Below are 22,388 nucleotides of genomic sequence, written 5' to 3'. Positions count from 1 at the left end.
GAGAGATGAGAAGCTCGGGCCGCAGGCTGGTGGAGCTCGCCAGGTCACTCCCAGGACCCCCTGGGCCCAGGAAGAAAAGCGACTGCTTGTGCTTTGTTGGAAAGGGCTGGCGAGATACGTGTGTGCCGGAAGCCACAACGGAGAAGCGAATTGAAATTGGGCACCCAAAGGGAAACCAGGAAAATGAAGACCAAAAGCCAGTTCGTGCGTCCTGTGATCAAGGCTTGGCCCCCACCCACAGCGGCCATCGGCTGGCTCAGTGAATGGTGGGACCAACAACGGCATTTGTTAATCACTTACTAAGCTCCACACGGCCCGCCCCTGCCCTCGAGAAGCTTTATGGTAAAGGAGGAGAAGGCGGAGCATTGGGAGCAGGCGAGGGGGCGGAGGAGAAAGCAGAGCATTGGGGGCAGCGGAGGAGAAGGCCGGAGGGGGCGGCGGAGGAGAAGGCCCGAGGGGGCAGGCGGAGGAGAAGGCCGGAGGGGCCGGCAGAGGAGCGCAGCCTGTCCAGAAGCTACAGTGAAGCACCTTCGATTAAGGCTCCAGAGGAAGAGGCAGAGAACTGGCCGCCATCGTGCGCGACGGGGTCAAGAGGATGGCAAGAAGGGAGTTGGGAGGGGGCGGGAGGGTGGGATGGGGGACGTGGGAAGAGGCCTGTGTGTCTTGGTGCCCCTGGTTCTGGCTCTTGGCCCCCGAGTGGGAGAGCTACCAGGGAGGCAGGGCAGCCTCAGAGCCCGATCTGGAGGGGACAAGCGGTAGGACGCTGGCCCCTGTGGGTGTCTCATGGTCCTCCTCGTCCCCTATTTCTGAAGAGGACACTGTTTCCCACTATATCCACCGAGGACTGAAGCTTCAGACCCAGCCCATCCCTGAGCCTTTCCCCGGGCTGTTCCCCACACCAGAAACGCCCTCCGTCTTACCTCAGCCTCCAGCAGTCTCCTGGCACACGCACGCTCTTCTTGAAGACTTCGGCCCCCCTCATAGCCTCCTGCCTATGAGAAGCCTTTCCTGGTTTTCCCAGGGGTCGGTGGTTTTCCTGCATCCTCCCATGTATATTTGAAAATCTGTCTCAGCTTGAAAGCATACACACACACACACACTCACACACACGTGCGCACGCAACACACGCACACACATGTGCACACGCGCACATACTCACACACATGTGCACATGCACACAAATGTGCGCGCACACACTCACACACGTGCACACATACACACGTGCACGCACACACTTACACACACGTGCCTGCACACATGCACACACACACGCACGTGTAATATTTCCTTGTCTGCGCCCGTGGCCTGGGAGCCCCCTGAGGGCAGCAGGTCTTCACTTCGGGGCTCTGTTCCCAGGGACACATGCAGAAGATGCTCCAGATAAAGCTTTCGGTTGTTTGGCTCCAATGGTCAGCATCACGAGGGCTCCGCCTCCTCCTGATTCCCCCCCCCCCCCCCCCCCCCCCAGCGCTGGGCAGCAGCCAGTGACCCGCTCTCAGGTCTGTAAAGAGAGCCGCGCCGGGCACCTTAGTCGAGGCCTCTCGCAGGACCGAGAAACGGGCCCAGAAGTGGGCCTGAGGTCAGAGCTGGAAGGAGGTCCAGGAGCCCCGGCCCAGAAGCAGCCCAGGATGCTCGCAGCAGCCTGGGAAGGGCCCACACGTGGGCCCTACCGGGTGGCGCTTCTTACTCCTCTCTTGGGCCAGTGTCTGACCCCGCTAGGGAGACGCCAGCAGGACCAGTCCCTGCCTCCACCTGTGTGCCCAGGATGCTGCGGGCACCAGACTGGGCACTAGAGACACAGACACAGGAGTGGAACAGCCCCTGCCTCCACGAGTTCATGTTCTACTGGGCAGAAGTGGATGCAGAAGAAATAAATGAGCTGGGGGAGCCACAAAGTGCTTTAGGGGCCCCGTGAGCCTTTGGGTCACCCAGACCCAGCCATTGCGTGTTAGGGACTGAGCGGTCCTCGGAGCTTGGAGGAGGGAAATCTTCCCTAGAGCCGTCCCCAGGCGTGGCTCTCTGTCTCCAGAGGCTTCTCCTTTGTGGAACCCTTTAGGCACTCCCCGTTGTTCCCGGACCTCTCCCTTCCCTCTTTGCTGAGGCTCTGCCCCCCATTCCTGGAATTAACTCCGTCTTCACCCCCACACTGAGAAACCGCAGCTGCCCTAAAGTCTCCGTCTACATGGCGCCTCCATCTAATTGCGCCGCTGGATGGTCCAGTGGACAGAGCTTTGGAACCTGTGTTCAGATCTGGCCTCAGACACTGGCTGTGCGACCCTGAACAAATCTCTCAGCCTCAGTTTCCTCATCTACAGAATGGGGACAAAAATAGCATCTACTTCCCAGAGTTATTGGAAGGATCCAAGAGAATATTTGTAAAATTCTTTGCAAACCTTAAAGTACTAAAGAGCTTGTAGCTGCTGTCGTAGTTATTATCTTACTCGCTGACTCTTCTGGACGGGTTCATATTATACATGTTGGTTCCCTCAGTAGAATGGACGCTTCTGGGGGTCAAGAACCACTTTTGGCTTTGGCTTTGTTGCTTCAGCGCCCAGCAGAGCGCCCTGTACACCCCAAGTGCTCCATGGATGCTCACTGGTTGAATCTAATGGAATACTTGCTGGGAATGTTGTCGTGGGAATCCTCTTCCAGCTAGGAGTTGGACCACATGATTTCTGGGCTCCCTCTCGCTCTGATCCCGAGTCTCCAGTGCTTGCTTCATCCTTGACGCCAAGGAGAACGTGGTTTCCTCATGGACCCAAATGCTCCCATTGGCTGCTCCCCGGGGCACCCTCTCCCTGGGACTGGGCTGGAAACAAGGACACCCTGTTACTCTTCCCCTTTTCTAGGCTCTGGGCAGCTCCTCCCCCTCCTGTTTGTATCTGCCATGGTTAGGTGACCTTTTTCTAGGGTTACACTTTGTTTGCCGGGAGTTACCCCAGAGGCTGTGCTTCCTCAGAGACGTCAGGACCCCTCTGCTTCCAATCACTTATCTGGGCACGTGGCCTTTCCCTCAGTGGATGTAAGTGCTCCGGGAGGAGGGACTGACCGGCCCGATGCCTGGCAAGATAGCCAGTGCCCACCCTATGTGTATTAAGCCCAATTGGACTGGGAGTGTTTGGAGAATCAACCACATGTTTACAAACCATCCCCTCCTCAGGGTGACTTCTTTAGCTGGTTCCTTTTACCCATTCTATTAGCTTCACTTTTGGAAGGCAAATTCTTGGGACTTTCCCTCCAGTTCTGGGTTGCAGATTCTTCCTTTGCTCCCTCTCTCTCTCTCTCTCTGTCTCTGTCTCTCTCTCTCTGTCTGTCTGTCTGTCTTTCTCTCTCCTTCCCTCCCTCTCTCCCTCTGTCTCTGATTCACTCCTCCTCTTTCGGTCTCTCCATCTCTCCCCCCATCTCTCTTTGTCTCTGTCTCTCTCCCTCTCTCTCTCTCTCTCTCTCTCTCTCTCTCTCTCTCTCTCTCTCTCTCTCTCTCTCTCTCTCTCTCTCTCTGTTTCTCTCTGTCTCTCCCTCCCTTCTCTCTCTCTCCCCCCCCTCTATGTCTGTCTGTCTGTCTGTCTGTCTGTCTCTCTCCTTCCCTCCCTCCCTCCCTCTGTCTCTGATTCACTCCCCCTCTTTCGGTCTCTCCATCTCTCCCCCCATCTCTCTTTGTCTCTGTCTCTCTCTGCTCCCCCTCAAAAATGTGCATATTAATATTTGATTTCTTCTTATTTGAGATCACAGATTCAGTCTCAGAGTTGGAAAGGATCTCAGTCTAGTCCAGCCAAGGGCTCCTGAGGCTGCCCAAGTGGTCGTCCATTGATTCCTTGAATACGTCCACTGAGGGAAAGGCTAAAGGACTCATTTTTCCCGACCTCCCTCTAATCATGGCAGATAGGATCTCGAAGTAAAGTAACTAGATCTCAAAGCCTCCCCTTTTTGTGTAAACACGTTTCATCAAGTTACCTTGCTGACTCTATCTGGGAAATCTTGTGGGTCCAGCTATGAACCTCCCTGACGTCTTTGTTTCAGCCCCCGGCGGGACCCGCATAGACGATGGCGACAAGACCAAGATGACCACCCACTGTGTGTTTTTTGCCATCGAAGATCACGATGCCATCCGAAACTATGCTCAGGTCAAGGCTGGGGTGGAAAATTGGGACTGAGAAATGTCAGTAGTGGCAGAAGAAAAGAGCTGAGGCCCTTGGGGGAAGGGTTGGGCAAAGAGAGCCTCCACTGACCAGATCACTGAGTGGTTCAACATCGGTCATCTGTCACTTGTCTCAACAGGAAGCCAAGGGGTAGGTGGGATGGGTCCGACATGGAGGGTCAGGGGCCCGGGCTCCAATCTCCCCCAACTGGCTGTGTTGCTGCCATCTTGGCAGCCCGTTTCTTCCTCTGCAGACCACGGATGCCCTAGAAAGTTCTTGTTTCTCTTTGAAGGATGAGTGAGGCTGTTTGCCCAAGTTAGACCATGGAAAAGCATTTCTAGAACTCTAGGCACTACAGGGCAGCCCTGGGTTCAAGTTCTGTCTCTAAAGCATATTGACGGTGCCACCCTGGGCAAGTCTTAACCTTTTAGTGCCCTCGTCAATTCTTTAAGACTGTAGACTGCCGAGGAGTGCCAGCCTGCATTAGAAGAGGGCATTTCTTCATGAAATCCTAGGTTCATTCCCCATCCACACAGTCATAAACTATATGTGTGCGCATGTACCATATATACATGAATACACATTTTATACATGGCAAAGATGTGAAAGCTATTAACCTCATTAATTCAGAATCCCCCTTTAAGCAAAAAGAATGGCTTTCGAGAGCAAGCCCCAGCCCGCATCGGGGAGGGAGGTGAGAGCACACATGCAGCTCTGGCTTCTCCTCAGCTTCAGGTCTCAGAGCGACGTTACCACATAATTCCAGAGAGAAGAGGAGAACGTAATGCGAGTCACCCCAGGAGCTCTTCTCTGGGGTCTTTAAAGCTGGTCCCTCTGGGTCCTTGATCTAAAGAGACCGGAACGAGAGCTCACCTAGCCACGGGGCATCCTCAGCACGAATGAGAACAGTGGCGTGTTTGGGGGGTTTGCAGAATCCCGGCTGGCCATCATGTCACGGTGATGCTAGGAGGGAGGGATGACCCTTACAGAACTCTTCTCTCACCCTCCCACCCACCAAAGAGGCTGTAGTGTCACTGTTGTTCCATTTTGCAGATGGGGGGAAAAGGTAGGGAGAAATTTGTATTTTTGTACATAAATAATTTCTCATTGAGTTCCAACCCCTGGTGGGATTTGACCCTTTTTTCCATAATGGCAGCAGGGGATTGGCCTCCCCCACTTTTGGTCTGAGATCCTCCATTTCTTTCTTATATTCAGTGTATCCAGAAAACTCTAGCCTCTTGGTTAAGCAGTCCCCACGCCCTCGCCTGCCCGTGGGCACTCCCCAGCCTTATTTTTGTCCTCCCCACCCCAAAGTTCTTAAAAATTTTCAAAAATAGGCTCCAACTTCCCTTCAGGCATCTTCCCGTATCTCTATCCTAAGTCTGATAAATTCCCCCCAGCTTCTCACTTTTCTCCAGGTTGGGGCAGACTATCTTGGAGGCTTTAGGAGAGGGACTTAAAGCAGCGTCTGGACATGGAAATTCCACTCTGCCTCGACTGAGCAGGATCCTGGGAATGAAACCCGGCATATTCTGGCGTGGATGCGGGAATCTCCCTCGGATCTGTTTTCAGACCAGTTTCCTCTGTCAAAGAAATGATCCTTCCCTATGGGAGTATTTCCCCAGTGGGCTGGGAGGCTCCCTTCCTTCTCGTGCTCTTGGGCGCTCTTGCCTACTCAGAGGTGGCAAAGAGCAAGCCTGAAAATCCTAAATGGTTGTGGGTGAAGCCTTTAGTTCTCTCCCTCACTATTCCAGGTCCTAATATCCCCCGCCCCCCGTCACCCCTAGAACCCAGTTCCATGCCTGGTACTTAGTAGGGGCTTAATAAATGCTTGTAAAATTGATTAAATTGTCTACAATCTTTTAGCTTGTTCTTTGTGAGTTTCATATAATATACATGTGCTTGTGCATCTTGTCAGCCCCGAAGAATGTAAGCTTCTTGAGGGCAGGGATTATTTCAGTTTGTCTCTGTATCCTCACTGCCCTGCACTAGGTAGACATTTAATGTCACTTTATTGGAAGTAAAGAAAAGAAACTGCCTGGTGGGTTACCATCGATTTGGAGCTAAAAGTTAGTAGATGCCTTCACTCAATTTCATAAGCATTTATTAAGCCCCTGTGGTGTTCCAGGAACTGATCCAGGCTCTGGGCTCATAAAGCCCCTCAAGGAATTTCTAGAAGCCATAGAAAGAAGGGTGAGACCGAACTAGGAGGGAGGGAAGGAAGCTGTAGAGGCAGAAGGCAGTTGGGAAACCAAGGCAAAAATGACACAGTCCTTGCCTCTGAGGAGTTCACCTGCTCCCCAGATATGTTGAGACCTGAGAGGCAGCTGTGTATGGTAGGAAGATTGAGGTACAAGGAAGATGTGTTGTGTCTCATCTCTAGGCTCTAACCCAGCCTCCACCTTGGTGAGTTCTAAGTCCCGCAGCCTCTCCAAGCCTCAACTTCCTCTAGTGTAATGGGGTGATGCTGCTTATACTATCCCAGGGTTGTTATAGAGAAGGCATATTGAAGCCATAAGTGTGTTCAAATCTGGCCTGAGGCACTTCCCAGCTGTATGACCCTAGGCAAGTCATTTAACCCTCATTGCCTAGCCCTTACCTCTCTTCTGCCTTGGAGCTAATTAGTATTAACTCTGAGAGGGAAGGGAAGGGTTTTAAACAACAAAGCACCCGTGAAATGTGGTGTGAGTGCTGGATTGGGGGGGAATGTCATGGCATATCCATGCCAACAAAGCATTCCCTCTTCCTTTTGATGCCTTTGACAGCTCGCCTACTTACTCTCTCATCTTGTCTCCTTCATCTTCTAGGTCTTCAATAAGCTCATTAGAAGATATAAATATCTGGAAAAGGCATTTGAAGATGAAATTAAAAAGGTAATTTCAGATATCACACAACTACAAAAGCCCCACAGATCCAGGAACAGTAGAGTAAACTGTTGGGTCAAGTGGATTCAGCACTTCCATTGTTTAACTGGAAAGCATACCCATAGGATAGAAGACTTTACTTGGGGCTGTCAGAGTGGGAGAAGGGGCCCCAGTGAATGGGAGGACCCTGGCAAATAGGCTGAGAGTCAGGAAAGGAAGACGGGTATGTCCCAAAGGTGCCAGCCAAGCTCCCTGCAAATGCTGACATCGTCCCTGGATCCTATGTCACTAATTCTGATTTGTGAGAGCTCTGAGATGGAAGGGGCTGTACTCACTATCTAGGGAGGATGAGCATCACTGTACACTAGGGCCCAGAATTTATAGAGGACAAAGATTCAATGCATGGACTCCTTCAGCAGCCTAGGAGCCTCCAAAAGAACCCAGTCTCCCTCCCTTCTGTGCAACTGCCATTGGCTGTGTTATTGTCCTGAGCCATAAAGTACTTCTCGGGCTGCCCGTCCTGTTGTTTGTCTTGGGGTTTCACAATCTCTAAAAATAGCTTTCCCCAGAAGGCATTTAATGGTGAAGGAGGAGATGGCCCCGCCACCATCTGGGGTTCCAATGATGATTGCTCCCATTCCTCTGATGGGCAAGTCAAAGTGTGTAGAGGAGGAAAGGAGAGGGCTGTGCCCTATACTGAAACCCTTGGGCTGTCCCAGGTCTATTTTTTTAAATTAAATTTCATTAATTTATTTTTTCTATTAGAATAATTTTATTTAGTCAATTGAGAACATTATTCCTTGGTTACAATAATCACATTATTTCCCTCCCTCCTCTCCACCCACCCTTCCCACAGCCAACATGCAATTTCACTGGATATTACTTGTGTCCATGATCAGAACCTATTTCCATGTTGTTTACACTAGGATGTTCATTTAGTCTACATCCCCAACCATATACCTTCAATTCATGTGATCAAGCAGTTGTTTTTCTTTGGTGTTTTTACTCCAACAGTTTTTTCTCTGAATGTGGATAGTGTTCTTTCTCATAGATCCCTCCAAGTTTTTCAGGATCACTGCATTACCACCAATGGAACAGTCCATCACCTTCGATTGTACCACAATGTATCAGTCTCTGTGTACAATGTTCTCCTGGTTCTGCTCCTCTCACTCTGCATCACTTCCTGGAGGTCAATCCAGTCTCCATGGAATTCCTCCACTTTATTATTCCTTTTAGCACAATAGTATTTCATCACCAACATATACCACAATGTGTTCAGCCATTCCCCAATTGATGGGCATCCCCTCATTTTCCAAATTTGGGCCACCACAAAGAGCCCAGCTATGAATGTTCTTGTACAAGTCTTTTTCCTAATTATCTCTTTGGGGTACAAATCCAGCAGTGCTATGGCTGGATCAAAGGGCAGACAATCTTTTAGTGCCCTTTGGACAAACTGCCTTCCAGAATGGTTGGATAAATTCACAGCTCCACCAGCAATGAATTAATGTCCCAACTTTGCCACATCCCCTCCAGCATTCATTGCTTTCCTTTGTTGTCATGTTAGCCAATCTGCTAGGTGTGAGGTGATACCTCAGAGTTGTTTTGATTTGCATTTCTCTGATTATCAGAGATTTAGAGCACTTTTTCATGTGCTTAATAATAGTTTTGATGTCTTTAACTGAAAATTTCCTATTCATGTCCCTTGCCCATTTTTTGTACAACTGGTTTAGCTCTTTATAAATTTGAGTAATTAGACCTTTGTCAGAGGATTTTGTAATGAAGATTATCTCCCAATTTGTTGCTTCCCTTTTAATTTTGGATGCATTAGTTTTGTTTGTACAAAACCTTTTTAATTTGATGTAATCAAAATTATTGATTTCATATTTTGAGATTTTTTTCTAGCTCTTGCTTGGTTTTAAAGTCTTTCTTTCCCAAAGATCTGACATGTATACTATTCTGTGTTTGCCTAATTTGCTTATAGTTTCCTTCTTTATATTCAGGTCATTCACCCATTCTGAGTTTATCTTGGTGTAGGGTGTGAGATGTTGATCCAAACCTAATCTCTCCCATATTGTCTTCCAATTTTCCCAGCAGTTTTTATCAAAAAGTGGGTTTTGGTCCCCAAAACTGGGATCTTTGGGCTTATCATATACTGTCTTGCTGAAGTCATTTACCCCAAGTCTAGTCCACTGATCCACAAGTCTATTCCACTGATCCTCCTTTCTATCTCTTAGCCAGTACCAAATTGTTTTGATAACCACTGCTTTATAGTATAGTTTGAGATCTGGGACTGCAAGTCTTCCTTCCTTTGCATTTTTTTTTTTCATGATTTCCTTGGATATCCTTGATCTTTTGTTCTTCCAAATGAACTTTGTTATGTTTTTTTCTATGTCAGTAAAGAAGTTTTTTGGTAGTTCAATGGGTATGGCACTAAATAAGTAAATTAATTTGGGTAGGATTGTCATTTTTATTATGTTAGCTCATCCCACCCATGAGCAATCAATGTTTTCCCAATTGTTTAGATCTAGTTTTAGTTGTGTGGAGAGTGTTTTATAGTTGTGTTCATATAGTTCCTGTGTTTGTCTCGGCAGATAGATTCCTAAGTATTTTATATTGTCTAGGGTGATTTTAAATGGAATTTCTTGTTCTAATTCTTGCTGCTGAAATGGATTGGAGATATATAGAAATGCTGATGACTTATGCCAATTTATTTTGTATTCTGCAACTTTGCTAAAGATGTTGATTATTTCAACTAGCTTTTTGGTTGATTCTCTAGGATTCTTTAAGTAAACCATCATATCATCCACAAAGAGTGATAGCTTGGTCTCCTCATTGCCAATTTTAATACCTTCAATTTCTTTTTCTTCTCTAATTGCTACTGCTAGTGTTTCTAGTACAATGTTAAATAATAGGGGTGATAAAGGGCATCCTTGTTTCACTCCTGATCTTATTGGGAAGGCTTCTAGTTTATCCCCATTGCAGATTATGTTTGCTGATGGTTTTAGATATATACTGTTTATTGTTTTTAGGAAAGGCCCATCTATTCCTATACTTTCTAGTGTTTTCAATAGGAATGGGTGTTGTTTTTTGTCAAAGGCTTTTTCTGCATCTATTGAGATAATCATGTGCTTTTTGTCGGTTTGCTTGTTAATATGGTCAATTATGTGGATGGTTTTCCTAATATTGAACCATCCTTGCATTCCTGGTATGAATCCTACCTGATTATAGTGGATAACCCTCGTGATGACTTGCTGGAGTGTTTTTGCTAGTATCCTATTTAATATTTTTGCATCTCTGTTCACTAAGGAGATTTGTCTATAGTTTTCTTTCTCTGTTTTTGACCTGCCTGGCTTTGGGATCAGTACCATGTTTGTGTCATAAAATGAATTTGGTAGCATTCCTTCTTGGCTTATTCTGTCAAATAGTTTGCATAATATTGGGATTAGATGTTCTTTGAATGTTTGATAGAATTAGTTTGTGAATCCATCTGGACCTGGGGATTTTTTCTTATGGAGTTCTTTGATGGCTTGTTCAATTTCTTTTTCTGATATGGGGTTGTTTAGGTAATTTATTTCTTCCTCTGTTAGTCTAGGCAATTTATATTTTTGTAAGTATTCATCCATATCACTTAGATTGCCATATTTGTTGCCATATAATTAGGCATAGTAGTTTTTAATGATTGCCTTAATTTCCTCTTCATTAGAGGTGAGGTCTCCCTTTTCATCCTGGATACTGTCAATTTGGTTTTTTTCTTTCCTTTTTTAAATTAGACTGACTAGTACTTTGTCTATTTTATTTGTTTTTTCAAAGTGCCAGCTTCCAGCCTTATTTATTAAATCAATAGTTCTTTGACTTTCAATTTTATTAATTTCTCCTTTGATTTTTAGGATCTCTAATTTAGTCTTCATCTGAGGATTTTAATTTGTTCACTTTCTAATTTTTTAATTTGAATGCCCAATTCATTAACCTCCACCCCTCTTAATTTGTTTTTACATGAACTCAAGGATATAAATTTCCCCCTGAATACTGCTTTGGCTGTATCCCATAGGTTTTGAAAGAATGTCTCATCATTGTCATTTTCTTCAATGAAGTTATTAATTATTTCTACGATTTGTTCTTTAACCAGTTTTGGAGAATCATATTGTTTAATTTCCAATTAATTTTTGATTTACCTCTCCATATACCCTTACTAATTATTATTTTCATTGTATTGTGATCTGAGAAGGTTGCATTTATTATTTCTGCTCTTTTGCACTCGTTTGTAATGTATTTATGCCCTAATACATGGTCAATTTTTGTGAATGTAACATGTACTGCTGAGAAGAAGGTATATTCCTTTTTGCCACTATTTATTTTTCTCCACATGTGTATTAACTCTAATTTTTCTAAGCTTTCATTCACTTCTCTTACCTCTTTCTTGTTTATTTTTTGGTTTGATTCATCTAGTTCAGATAGAGGAAGGTTCAGGTCTCCCACTAATATAGTTTTTCTATCTATTTCATCCTTGAACTCATTTAGTTTCTCCTTTAGAAATTTGGATGCTATGCCAGTTGGTGGATACATGTTGAGTACTGATATTTCCTCATTGTCTATACTGCCTTTTATTAGGATGTATTTACCTTCCCTATATCTTTTAACTAGATTTATTTTTACTCTGGCTTTGTCAGATATCATGATTGTGACTCCTGCCTTCTTTTTATCGGTTGATGCCCAATGGATTTGGCTCCATCCTTTTACTTTCACCTTATGCGTATCTACCTTCCTCATCTGTGTTTCTTGTAAACAGCATATGGTAGGGTTTTGGATTCTAATCCACTCTGCTATTCACTTGCGTTTTATGGGTGAGTTCATTCTACTCACATTCAGAGTTATGATTACTAGCTGTGTATTTCCCAGCATTTTTGATTTCTACTCTTGATCCTGCCTTTTCTTCTTTCACTATTTCCTTCTACACCAATGTTTGTTTTTAATCAGTCCCCCTAGTTCCCACCCTTATTTTACTTCTCTTTCTTCCCTCCCTTCCAACCCCGCCTCATTTTCCCTGTAGTCTTTCTTAAATTGCCCCCCCACCCTCTCCCTCCCTTGTACTGCTTCCCTCCCTATCAGTCCATTTGTTACCCTTCTACTCCCCTATAGGGCGCAAATCTATTCTCTGCTCCAATTGATTGGATTGTTCTTCCCACTTTGGGTCAATTTCAAAGCATGTAAGAGTTGAGTATTTCTTATCTCCAACCTCTTTATCCTTCCAGTGTATTGATGTTCTCCCCCCTCCCGCCATGAGCTTCTTTGTGACATATAAATTTACCCCCATTTGTTTCTTTTCCCATTTATTTTACTATTAACCTCTTTTTTAGCTCTAGTTGTATGTATTTATATATATATACATACACACACATGTATATGTATTTATGCATGCATATATCTATATATCTATTTATGAAGATCTTGTCCTTTCATCCTATACAGTTTGTCACTGTTCCCTCTAAGTGTAATTCTTCTAGTTGCCCAGGTGATAGCAAGAGTTTTTAAGAGTTACCAATGACCTCTTTTCTTATAAGGATACATATCATTTTAACTTATTGAGTCTCTTAAATTTTTGTTGCTGTTGTTTTGTTTTGTTTTTCTTTTTTCCCTCTTTTTTAATTATCTTTTGATGATTCTCTTGAGTTCTGTGCTTGGACATCAAATGTTCTGTTCAGGTATGGTCTTTTCTTCAAAAGTTTTTGGAATTCTTCTATTTTGTTGAATGACCATACTTTCTCCTGTAAGAATATAGTCAGTTTTGCTGGGTAGTTGATTCTTGGTTGTAGACCTAGTTCCCTTGCTTTCCGAAATATCATATTCCATGCCTTTCGGCCCTTCGGTGTAGATTCAGCCAGATCCTGCATTATCCTCACTGTAGTTCTGTGGTATCTGAATGACTTCTTCTTGGCAGCTTGGAATATCTTTTCTTTGGTCTGATAGTTCTTGAATTTGGCTATAACATTCCTGGGTGTTGTCAGTTGGGGATTAAGTACAGGAAGTGATCTGTGGATTCTTTCAATCTCCACTTTTCCCTCTTGTTCTAGGATATCAGGGTAGTTTTCTTGAATACTTTCCTGTAGTATTATGTCCATGATTTTTCTTTTGTCATAGTCTTCTGGTAGACCAATGATTCTTAAATTGTCTCTCCTCAAACGATTTTCTAAATCATCTGTTTTGTGAATGAGATGCTTAATATTTTCCTCAATTTTTTCATTCTTTTAGTTTTGTTTTATAGTGTCCTGCTGCCTTGTGAGGTCACTTAGTTCCAGTTGTTGTATTGTGGTTCTTAAAGACTGGATTTCATTCCTGGCTTTTTGGTCATCTTTTTCCTTCTGGTCTGATTTTCTTTGAAGGTCATCTTTCATCCTCTTTACCTTGTCTTTAATCTCCTTTGTCTCATCTTTCATCTTTTTTGCCTCATCTTTCATCTCCTTTGCCTTATTTTCCAGCTAGTTGATTTTGGCTTTCAAGACACTTTTCTCATTTTAGTTCAAGTGCCTCTGTTTCGAGAAGACTTATCTTAGTTTTTAAGTTCTTTTCCTAATTGTCTTCAGCCTCTCTTAATTGTGTTTTGAATTGCATTTTGAGTTCTTCCACAGTCTGTATCCAATTCACTGGGAATTCTGATTCATCATTTGCTGATCTCTCCCCCTCTGTTCCGTTTGCTGAATAGAAGCTGTCTATTGTAGTTTCTTTCTTCTTTTTCTGTTGTTTGCTTGTATTCACCTCTTCTTTGCTCCCTATATTTGTCTGTGTTCTTGCTCCTTTCAATTTTTTGGTTTTGGGGGCTTCTGTCAGTCTCCCCTCTTGGAGCTTTGACAGAAGATCTCTCAGTGCAGTCTCTGGGGGAGATTTGTTGGGGGTTTGACCTTCCCTGTCCTCTGGAGGCTTTTGATTGGATTAAAGTCTAGCAGTCAATGAGGAGGGGTGTGGAGCCTGGCCTTCCCTGAGTTCTGAAGACTTTTGATGTGATTAAGTTCAGCTTGGGTGTGCTCTGAGTCCAAAACCTCATGGAAGGCTGGAGCAAATATGGAGGATCTCCACAGCTCTGGCCAGACTGCCAGGTCTATACTCCCTCTCTAACTCCTTCCCTGATATCTGTGTTCGACGCTCTGAACTTGGCACAGCCCTGCCCGCAAGGTACATCCTCCAGACCAGCACCTTTGCCCGCCCAGAAGTTCCCGCTGCCACTGGAGTCTCAGCACTCTAGGTGGGTGGGGGGAGGGGTCCTGGGACCTTTCTTCTGCCTTCCCCTTAAACCCAAGTGTTCTTGGGTTCTGGCTTTTCGGGGGACATACCTTTTGAATTGAGTCCAGCAGGAGGGCTCCTTGGCTCTGTCTTGTTGTTAGGTTTGATTTTCAGTCCCCTAGGAGCATTCAGCTTGTGATTAGTAAGGAAGGGTATTCAGAGGTCTGAACTTCTGCTCTTCTAGGCTGCCATCTTGACTCTGCCCCTCTCCCAGGTCTATTTGTGACCTACTCTTCCTGACTCCTTTGATGATGGTTTTTAGTCCAACTTCATCTGGGTCCAGATATTGGAGGAGCAGGTTATGTGCTGCCATCTTGCTGGCACTTCATCACCAGGACCCAGATTTTACTAGATCCTCTGGGGTTGCCTATCATTAGCCCCAAGGCTGTGAAACAGAGGCAGGGTCCCTTTAATTGATGGAAAAGGTCTCCAGGTGCAGTGTGCCATGTTTGGAAATGACTTGAAGTGCGTTCCTTGCAGGAGCTTGAAACCATTGCTAAAAATGAACATTTAAACAAGTGGAGATTACCATAGAGCCTAAAAGCCAACAATGACTCTGTTTAATGGGCCCTAAGTGGATTGATTAAAAAGTCCTCTATTGAAACCCATGTGAGTTTCCAAGTCACCATTTAAATGTGAATAATTAAACTCCCAAGAAAAAGATGATGACTCGTGGTAGGTACACAGTAGCACCTCAGAATCTCTGAACTTGCTTTGAAATGCCCCATTCGGTCTATACACTCACCATCACAAAATTACGAGTTATCTGGTGGTTGAATAGCCTGACGTGTATTATTCCATCATAGAAAATGCATTTTTTTAAACTTTTAAATATGAGAAAACCTTTAATATAGAATGGCCATTTGATTGCAAGTTTGTTGGCTGTTTCTTCTGGTGTCAGAGAGTAAGCAGTCAGAGGACCTGTATTCAAATCTTCCCTACTACATATTAGACACTTAATACATGCTAAAGAATTGATCCTGTTATTTATTGTTTGTGTGAGCCTGGACAAATGCATTCCTTTCCCTGGATCTTAATTTTCTCATCTGTACAATGAGGGGGTTGGACTAAATATCCTCTGAGGTTCCTTCCAGATCTAATGTGGAGATGCCATGAGCTATGAGCTCTAAAAGATGGGAGCTTACAGGTGCTCGAGAGTGCCCCTAGAGATTCCTTCTGTTCACCCTAAGATTCCTGTGGCTTTGATGCTCGTCTCTTCATTCCTAAGGCTGTCCTTGCATGGGAAGTCCAGAGTTCTGGGTGTTAAATCTGCCCTTAACTTTGGGTATGATTTTAGGCAGGTTAGGCTTATCATCTGTCACCTGTCTGGGCAACAATTCCCTCATGTCTCACATGGGAATAGACTGGGAAGGCAAAGGTGATTCAGCCAAGGGCTGGTGGAGAGGGCTCTGGACTCTAGGGTAGGAGAACCAGTTTCCATCTCACCTTTGATGTGTGTTAGCTATGACTGACATTAAGATGGCCCTGCCATACAAGTAGGGCATGGATGTGGTTGGTTTTGTTCATGTTATTATTGGGAAATGGATGGAGGCCAAGATGGGATAGTGGAATTATGCTGGCTTTGAAGCTGAAGGACTTCCATGTGGATCCCAGCTCTGCCACTTAACTTCCTGAGGGGCACAGACAAGCCACCTCAGCTCACTGGGCCCCTATTTCCCTTTCTGTAAAATGAGGGTTCTATGATCTGAGGGACTGACAGCCTCACTTCACTTTGGGGCTCCCATGAATGTTTAACCATCTTTGTGTGGATTCTGTATAAAAATTCGAGGGCAGACATACCTGTTGCTGTAATGGGTCTTTAGTACCACTGCTTGGTAGCCTTGGCCCATTTGGGCATCATCTGAGGGATTCTTTCTGTAGATTCATCTGCCTTACTATAATAGTGTCTTGTGTTTGCCCCACAGCTCCTCCTTTTCCTTAAAGCCTTCTCAGAAACAGAGCAGACCAAGTTGGCCATGCTCACGGGGATCCTGCTGGCCAATGGGACGCTGCCAGCCACCATCCTCACCAGTCTCTTCACTGACAGTATAGTCAAGGAAGGTAATTCCTCTCTTGTTGTTCCTCATTGTCAGAAGTAAAAGTAGGGGAATCAGAGCCCTTCTTCCATGGCTATCTACAAAGCAGATACCCCTTAACCCTTTGTGAGTGGGAAAAGGTGCTAGTAATGGGGAATCTAGGAAAAGTCTAGGGAGTGAGGGGGGTGGGAAGGGAGCTGTCTTAAACATTTTTTGATGTTATGGTGGCTGTTCTGGGACACCCCAAACCTGGAGGCAGGAAGTCCTCAATGGAAATTTGTCCTCAAACATTTTCTTTCTTGTGACTCTGGACAAGTCACTTAACCCCATATGCCTCAGTTTCCTTTTCTTTTTTTGGCACTTTTTTAAAAATTAATTTATTTAGAATATTTTTCCATAGCTACATGATTCATTATTTTTCCCACCCCTCTTCCCTTCCCTCTCCTAGAACTGACAAGTAATTCTACTCAGTTTCCTCTTCTGAAAAAAATGGGAGTAATAATAGCACTGATGCCTCTAGGTTGTTTATGAAGCTCCAGAGAGAAAATCTTTGTTAAGCTCTGTATTAATGCTGGCACCTAGGTGGTGCCATGGATAGAGCACAGGCCCTGGAGTTGGGAAGACCTGGGCTCACATCCAGCCTCAGATACATGGCTGGATCTGAATGACCCTGGACTGGCTGGGACAAGGCAGGACACCACTTATGCCTGAGGCAATTTTCTAAGAATATTAGTGGCAGAGGACTTGCTGACCTGCACTGGGAAAAGTGAACTCCTCTGGGAGTTCCCGAGGTCAATAAAATTCCAGATTCTGGCCCTGCTCCTACAGAGGAAAAGAAAAATGGCAGCATTTCTGGGAGCAGGTTTCTTCTCTGACGAACTTTCAGGAGTTTTCTGACAAAACCAATTTGGTTTTGCTTTTTCCCAAGTTTCTTTGTACACATTCCATCTCTATGTGTTGTACTTTCCCCATTAGTAGAATGTAAACTCCCTGAGGGCAGGAACTGCTTCATTTTTGTTTTTCATCACTACCACCTCTCTCAGTTCTTGGCACATAGTCAGTGCCTAATAAATTAATGGAGCAGCCACATCTGGTTTCTTAATGTATTGAAGGCAAATCTCTGAGGCATTGGCTAATTGGGGGAAGCTTGGTCTTTCCTTGAATTGCTAACATCTTTCCTCATAAATTTCTTATTAACCCTTTCATAGGCATCGCAGCCTCCTTTGCCGTAAAGCTCTTTAAAGCATGGATGGCCGAAAAAGACGCAAATTCTGTTACCTCCTCTTTGAGAAAAGCCAACTTGGACAAGAGATTACTTGTAAGTAAGATGCACTGTCTGCCAATGAGGAATCCTTGGGAATGGGGGAAGGTAGAGGCTAGCATGTGGAGTACCTGCTACCATGTCACGGACAGAGAATGTTTCCAAGGATAATGAGCTTGGGAAGTCTCCCGAAGGCTCTCACCTTGACAGAGGCCGTATAATCCCAGGGATTGTAGCCGAGTTTGGGGTGGCTCCTTGCTGTTGCTGAATTCTTCGGCCATGGTACCCATGTAGTTGTAGGTCACGGCCAGTGAAAGTTGGAGGGGATCGGATATAGGGAAAGTGTCTCACTGAAAATCTGGAGATAGTTGTTGAAATGTTGCTGGCATTTGGAGGGATGGCAAACTTGGAGAGGCTTTTGGAAGAGCAATCTGGTCACATCTGTGACAAAGGTACAAAAATCAGCTCGATTCAGCTGTTAAGAATATATCTTGAGGGAAACAACAAATTGGGAAAAAATCTTCATAGAAACCTCTGACAAAGGTTTAATTACTCATATTTATAATGAGCTAAATCAATTGTACAAAAAATCAAGCCATTCTCCAATTGATAAATGGGCAAGGGACATGAATAGGCAGTTCTCAGATAAAGAAATCAAAACTATTAATAAGCACATGAAAAAATGTTCTAAATCTCTTATAATCAGAGAGATGCAAATCAAAACAACTCTGAGGTATCACCTCACACCTAGCAGATTGGCTAACATTACAGCAAAGGAAAGTAGTGAATGCTGGAGGGGATGCGGCAAAGTAGGGACATTGATTCATTGCTGGTGGAGTTGTGAATTGATCCAACCATTCTGGAGGGCAATTTGGAACTATGCACAAAGGGCGATAAAAGACTGTCTGCCCTTTGATCCAGCCATAGCACTGCTGGGTCTGTCCCCCAAAGAGATAATAAGGAAAAAGACTTGTACAAGAATATTCATAGCTGAGCTCTTTGTGGTGGCCAAAAACTGGAAAATGAGGGGATGCCCATCAATTGGGGAATGGCTGAACAAATTGTGGTATCTGTTGGTGATGGAATACTATTGTGCTAAAAGGAATAATAAAGTGGAGAAGTTCCATGGAGACTGGAACAACCTCCAGGAAGTGATGCAGAGCGAGAGGAGCAGAACCAGGAGAACATTGTACACAGAGACTGATACATTGTGGTACAATCGAACGTAATGGACTTCTCCATTAGTGGTGGTGTAATGTCCCTGAACAACTTGCAGGGATCCAGGAGAAAAAAAAACACCATTCATAAGCAAAGGATAAACTATGGGAGTGGAAACACCGAGAAAAAGCAACTGCCTGAATACAGAGGTTGAGGGGACATGACAGAGGAGAGACTCTAAATGAACACTCTAATGCAAATACTATCAACAAAGCAATGGGTTCAAATCAAGAAAACATCTAATGCCCAGTGGACTTACGCGTCGGCTATGGGGGGTGGAGGGAGGAAAAGAAAATGATCTATGTCTTTAACGAATAATGCTTGGAAATGATCAAATAAAATATATTAAAATAAATAAATAAATAAATAAATAAAAAGAATATATCTTGAATGTGTGATCAGAACCAACAGAAACAGCACTATTGGTGTGAGGATTTTCAAAGAAACATCATCCGTAATTGCAAAAAAAAATTGGAAGCAACGATCATTCGCAACAGTACAAGACTGTCCACAGAAATTTGGACATGCCACTATTGGCCACATACTCCCAGAAATGAAACCCCCAAGGTCCAAAGAAAGTACAGAGCTTTGGGATGGCTTCAGGAGTTTCTGCTGAGTAGAGGAGGCTCACTGGAGAGCACACATGGGGATTCTGACAATGGCTGCTTAAGAAGGAAAATGAGTGAAGGAGAATGGAGAGAAAGCAAATCCTGACAGAGCCTTCCCCCTCATGCTACCGACCACTCTGCGTGCATCTGGGATGTAGGAAGTAGCTTCCATGTTGTCTCCATCTGAGCTCCTTGGAGGCAGAGACCTTTCCTCATATGTCAGGACTTGGTACATAAATCCTTGTGACTGACATTCCCCTTTTTTTCCAGGCAAAGGCAAACCCTCTCCTGGAGGCTCTTATTAACTCTCATTAACAGTATTGTCGCTGTCTTTCTGTCTAGGCTCTCTTCTCTCTTCAATTCTCCTTTCATTTTCTAGAGCTTGTTTGGCCGAATGACTCCCCGCTCAGGAACCCTATATGGCTCCCCATCACCTACTGAACAAAACGCCTTAGTCTGGCTCTCAAGTCCTTTGTGTCATCTCCTTCCTCCTTCCTTTTCTGGTCCTGTCAAGGACTATCCCCACTTCGCACCTTCTGAATTCCCACCAGACTGACTTGGCCCTGCTCTCTCTCACCTCCTAGCCTGTGTCCTTATTGTCCCTGATGCCTGGGGTGAATGCCACTCCTACTCTTTCAGGGTTAAATCTGAATATCCCTGGCCCATGAACTGTCCCTGGAGCCTTCTTCCTCACTCCCTTCCATTTTTCATTCTTCCGTCATCCCTATGGCCCATTTAGAATAGCTGAAGGTTGTTGGGTATCATTGTGTCCTAAGAAATGGCCAGCCTAATGAACCAAAAAATCAGACTGGAAATGAAGGGCATGATGCAAAGGGAAGGACACCAGAGAACTGAAGCACTGAAAAGAGCAGCAGCTAAATGACGTGTGTGATGGGATCTGGGATCCTTGTCTGTCCACATTGGACCGGTGGGACCAGGTGGGAAGGAGCAGAGCCTGGACAAGGGTGATTCCAGCTGAAGCCCACGTGGGCATCTTTTGTGCTGGCTTCAGGGGACAAGGACCAGACCTAGGATTTCCCTGGTAGAAGGAACTTCCAGATGGGAAAACATCTTCTACCAATGCAGGTAGCACCTCTTCTACCACTTTGAGTCTTTGAGAATCAAGTGGGCGGGTTGGCCAGCGTCTCTAGGGTGAGTGATGCTCTTGGTTCCCCTTCGCCTTTTGCTCCTGGTGGCCGCTAACATTTGTTTTAATCAGGAGAGTGGAGCAGAGATAAGAGGCCAAATGAAAGCCTTGTGAAATTAAGTGTTGACCTCATATAAATCAGCATGCTTCCAATTGTCTCCACGGAGTCCTTTGCCTGAAAGGACGAATGGAATCTCGTTGTGGCATCAGGTCCCTTTACCCGAGTCAACGGAGAACGAGCTCGTGTGTTCCATATAAGAAGGTTCTTGTCCAGTCACGGCTAATGTGGACGCCCTGAGTCTGGTTGAACAGAACATGCTCCAATAGATTAAGAACAATGGCTCACATTCAGAGTGGTGAAGTGGAAAGCGTTCTGGCCTCGGAGTCGAAGAATGAACCTGGAATCCAGCTTCTGGAGCTTACTGGTTGGGTGGCCTTGGGCAGGGCCTGACCTCTCCGAGCTTCAGCTTTGGAAAGTGAGTGTTAGACTGAGTAGCGTCCAGGGCCTTCCCTTTCCTCCTGAATTTGGACTGTGAAGCCTTGGTCCTTAGCTTTATTTACTCTGTTTCTATTTTATATCACAGAATATATTTTTATTACATACTCTGTTTAGATTTTATATTATTACATATTTACATCTTATCCTCTGTTTATAGTTTATATTATTATATTATATTCTCTGTTTAGATTTTATATTGTATATTTATATTATATACTCTACATTTTATATCATATCATATATTTTTATTATATACTCTATTTAGATTTTATATTGCATTATATTATATATATTGCAATATATATTATATATTGCATATATATTCCATTATATTATATATATTGCAATATATATTATATATTTATATTATATCCTATTTACATTTTATGTTATATCATCTATTTATATTACATACTGTGTTTATATTTAAACTGTTGTAACTTCCCCCACCCCTAAAAGAGAATGTAAACCCCTTGATGGGAATGACCTATTTTATTTCCATCTTTGTAACTCCAGCACCTAACACATGGTAAGTGCTGTATCATCAACAGACATTCATGGAAAGAATGAATGAATGAATGAATGAATGAATGAGTGAATGAATGAATGAATGAATGAATGACTAGATGAAGAAACAGAAAAGATCCTTACAAAGAGATGGTGATTGAAGTGTTGAGGTAGCCAAGCACATGTATACACAGAAGAACCCATTATACACATGATGCGATTTTGAAGGCACACCAGGATTTCTTTTCAAGATGTCTCAGGGGGATGGGAGGGTACAAGAGGAGACTCTTAGACAGAATTTTAGAAGCCATCGGTATAGCCCCCAAAAGCCAAGTGAGAAGACATCAGCAGCTACTGACCCATGAATGTGCTTTCTAATCTTGGAAAGCTCTAGGGTCTACATGGGCATTCTGGGTTTCCTGGATGACAACACGAACAGAATTTTGTATGTGGTTTCCTACAGCTGAGTCATATTAAGATGCTAGAAATGAAAGATCCAGCTACTTTCACTGTATATGGATCCAAACTGTTGTTGCTGAGGGAAAGCTTGAGCCCAGATTGTCCCGATTCCAAGATTTCTGCTCTATCCACTGTGATAGTGCCTTGTAACATTTAAATTAGTTCCTCTACTTAAAGTATTATATTTTTATGAGGTTTATTAACAATTATTAGAAATCATGGATACAAAATAATAAGCCACGTGCCTAGGGCTGATTAGCCCATTCACAGCCTAATTTCTACATGTTACAATGTTTCAATTTAAGGAAGAGAGAGACCGAAGTAGGCATTGCAGCCAGTTTAAATACAAATTGTGTTCTCACCCAGGTGAGATTACAGGGA

General features: G+C 44.3%; 1 protein-coding gene across 1 annotated transcript in view; it reads left to right on the top strand.

The window, feature by feature from the left end:
• The window catches only part of BZW2 (basic leucine zipper and W2 domains 2), a 48,244-nt gene that overhangs the window by 8,537 nt on the left and 17,319 nt on the right, over nt 1–22,388 (top strand). Inside the window, exons 3-6 of the mRNA XM_056800568.1 lie at nt 4,018–4,121; nt 6,944–7,009; nt 16,198–16,333; nt 17,517–17,626. Of these exons, the coding sequence (XP_056656546.1) occupies nt 4,018–4,121; nt 6,944–7,009; nt 16,198–16,333; nt 17,517–17,626 (416 nt within the window). The remainder of the gene's footprint in view (nt 1–4,017; nt 4,122–6,943; nt 7,010–16,197; nt 16,334–17,516; nt 17,627–22,388) is intronic.

The sequence above is a fragment of the Monodelphis domestica genome, chromosome 5 (genome assembly GCF_027887165.1).
Source record: "Monodelphis domestica isolate mMonDom1 chromosome 5, mMonDom1.pri, whole genome shotgun sequence".
Classification (NCBI taxonomy): Eukaryota; Metazoa; Chordata; class Mammalia; order Didelphimorphia; family Didelphidae; genus Monodelphis; species Monodelphis domestica.
This window is presented reverse-complemented; position numbering and strand designations above follow the sequence as displayed.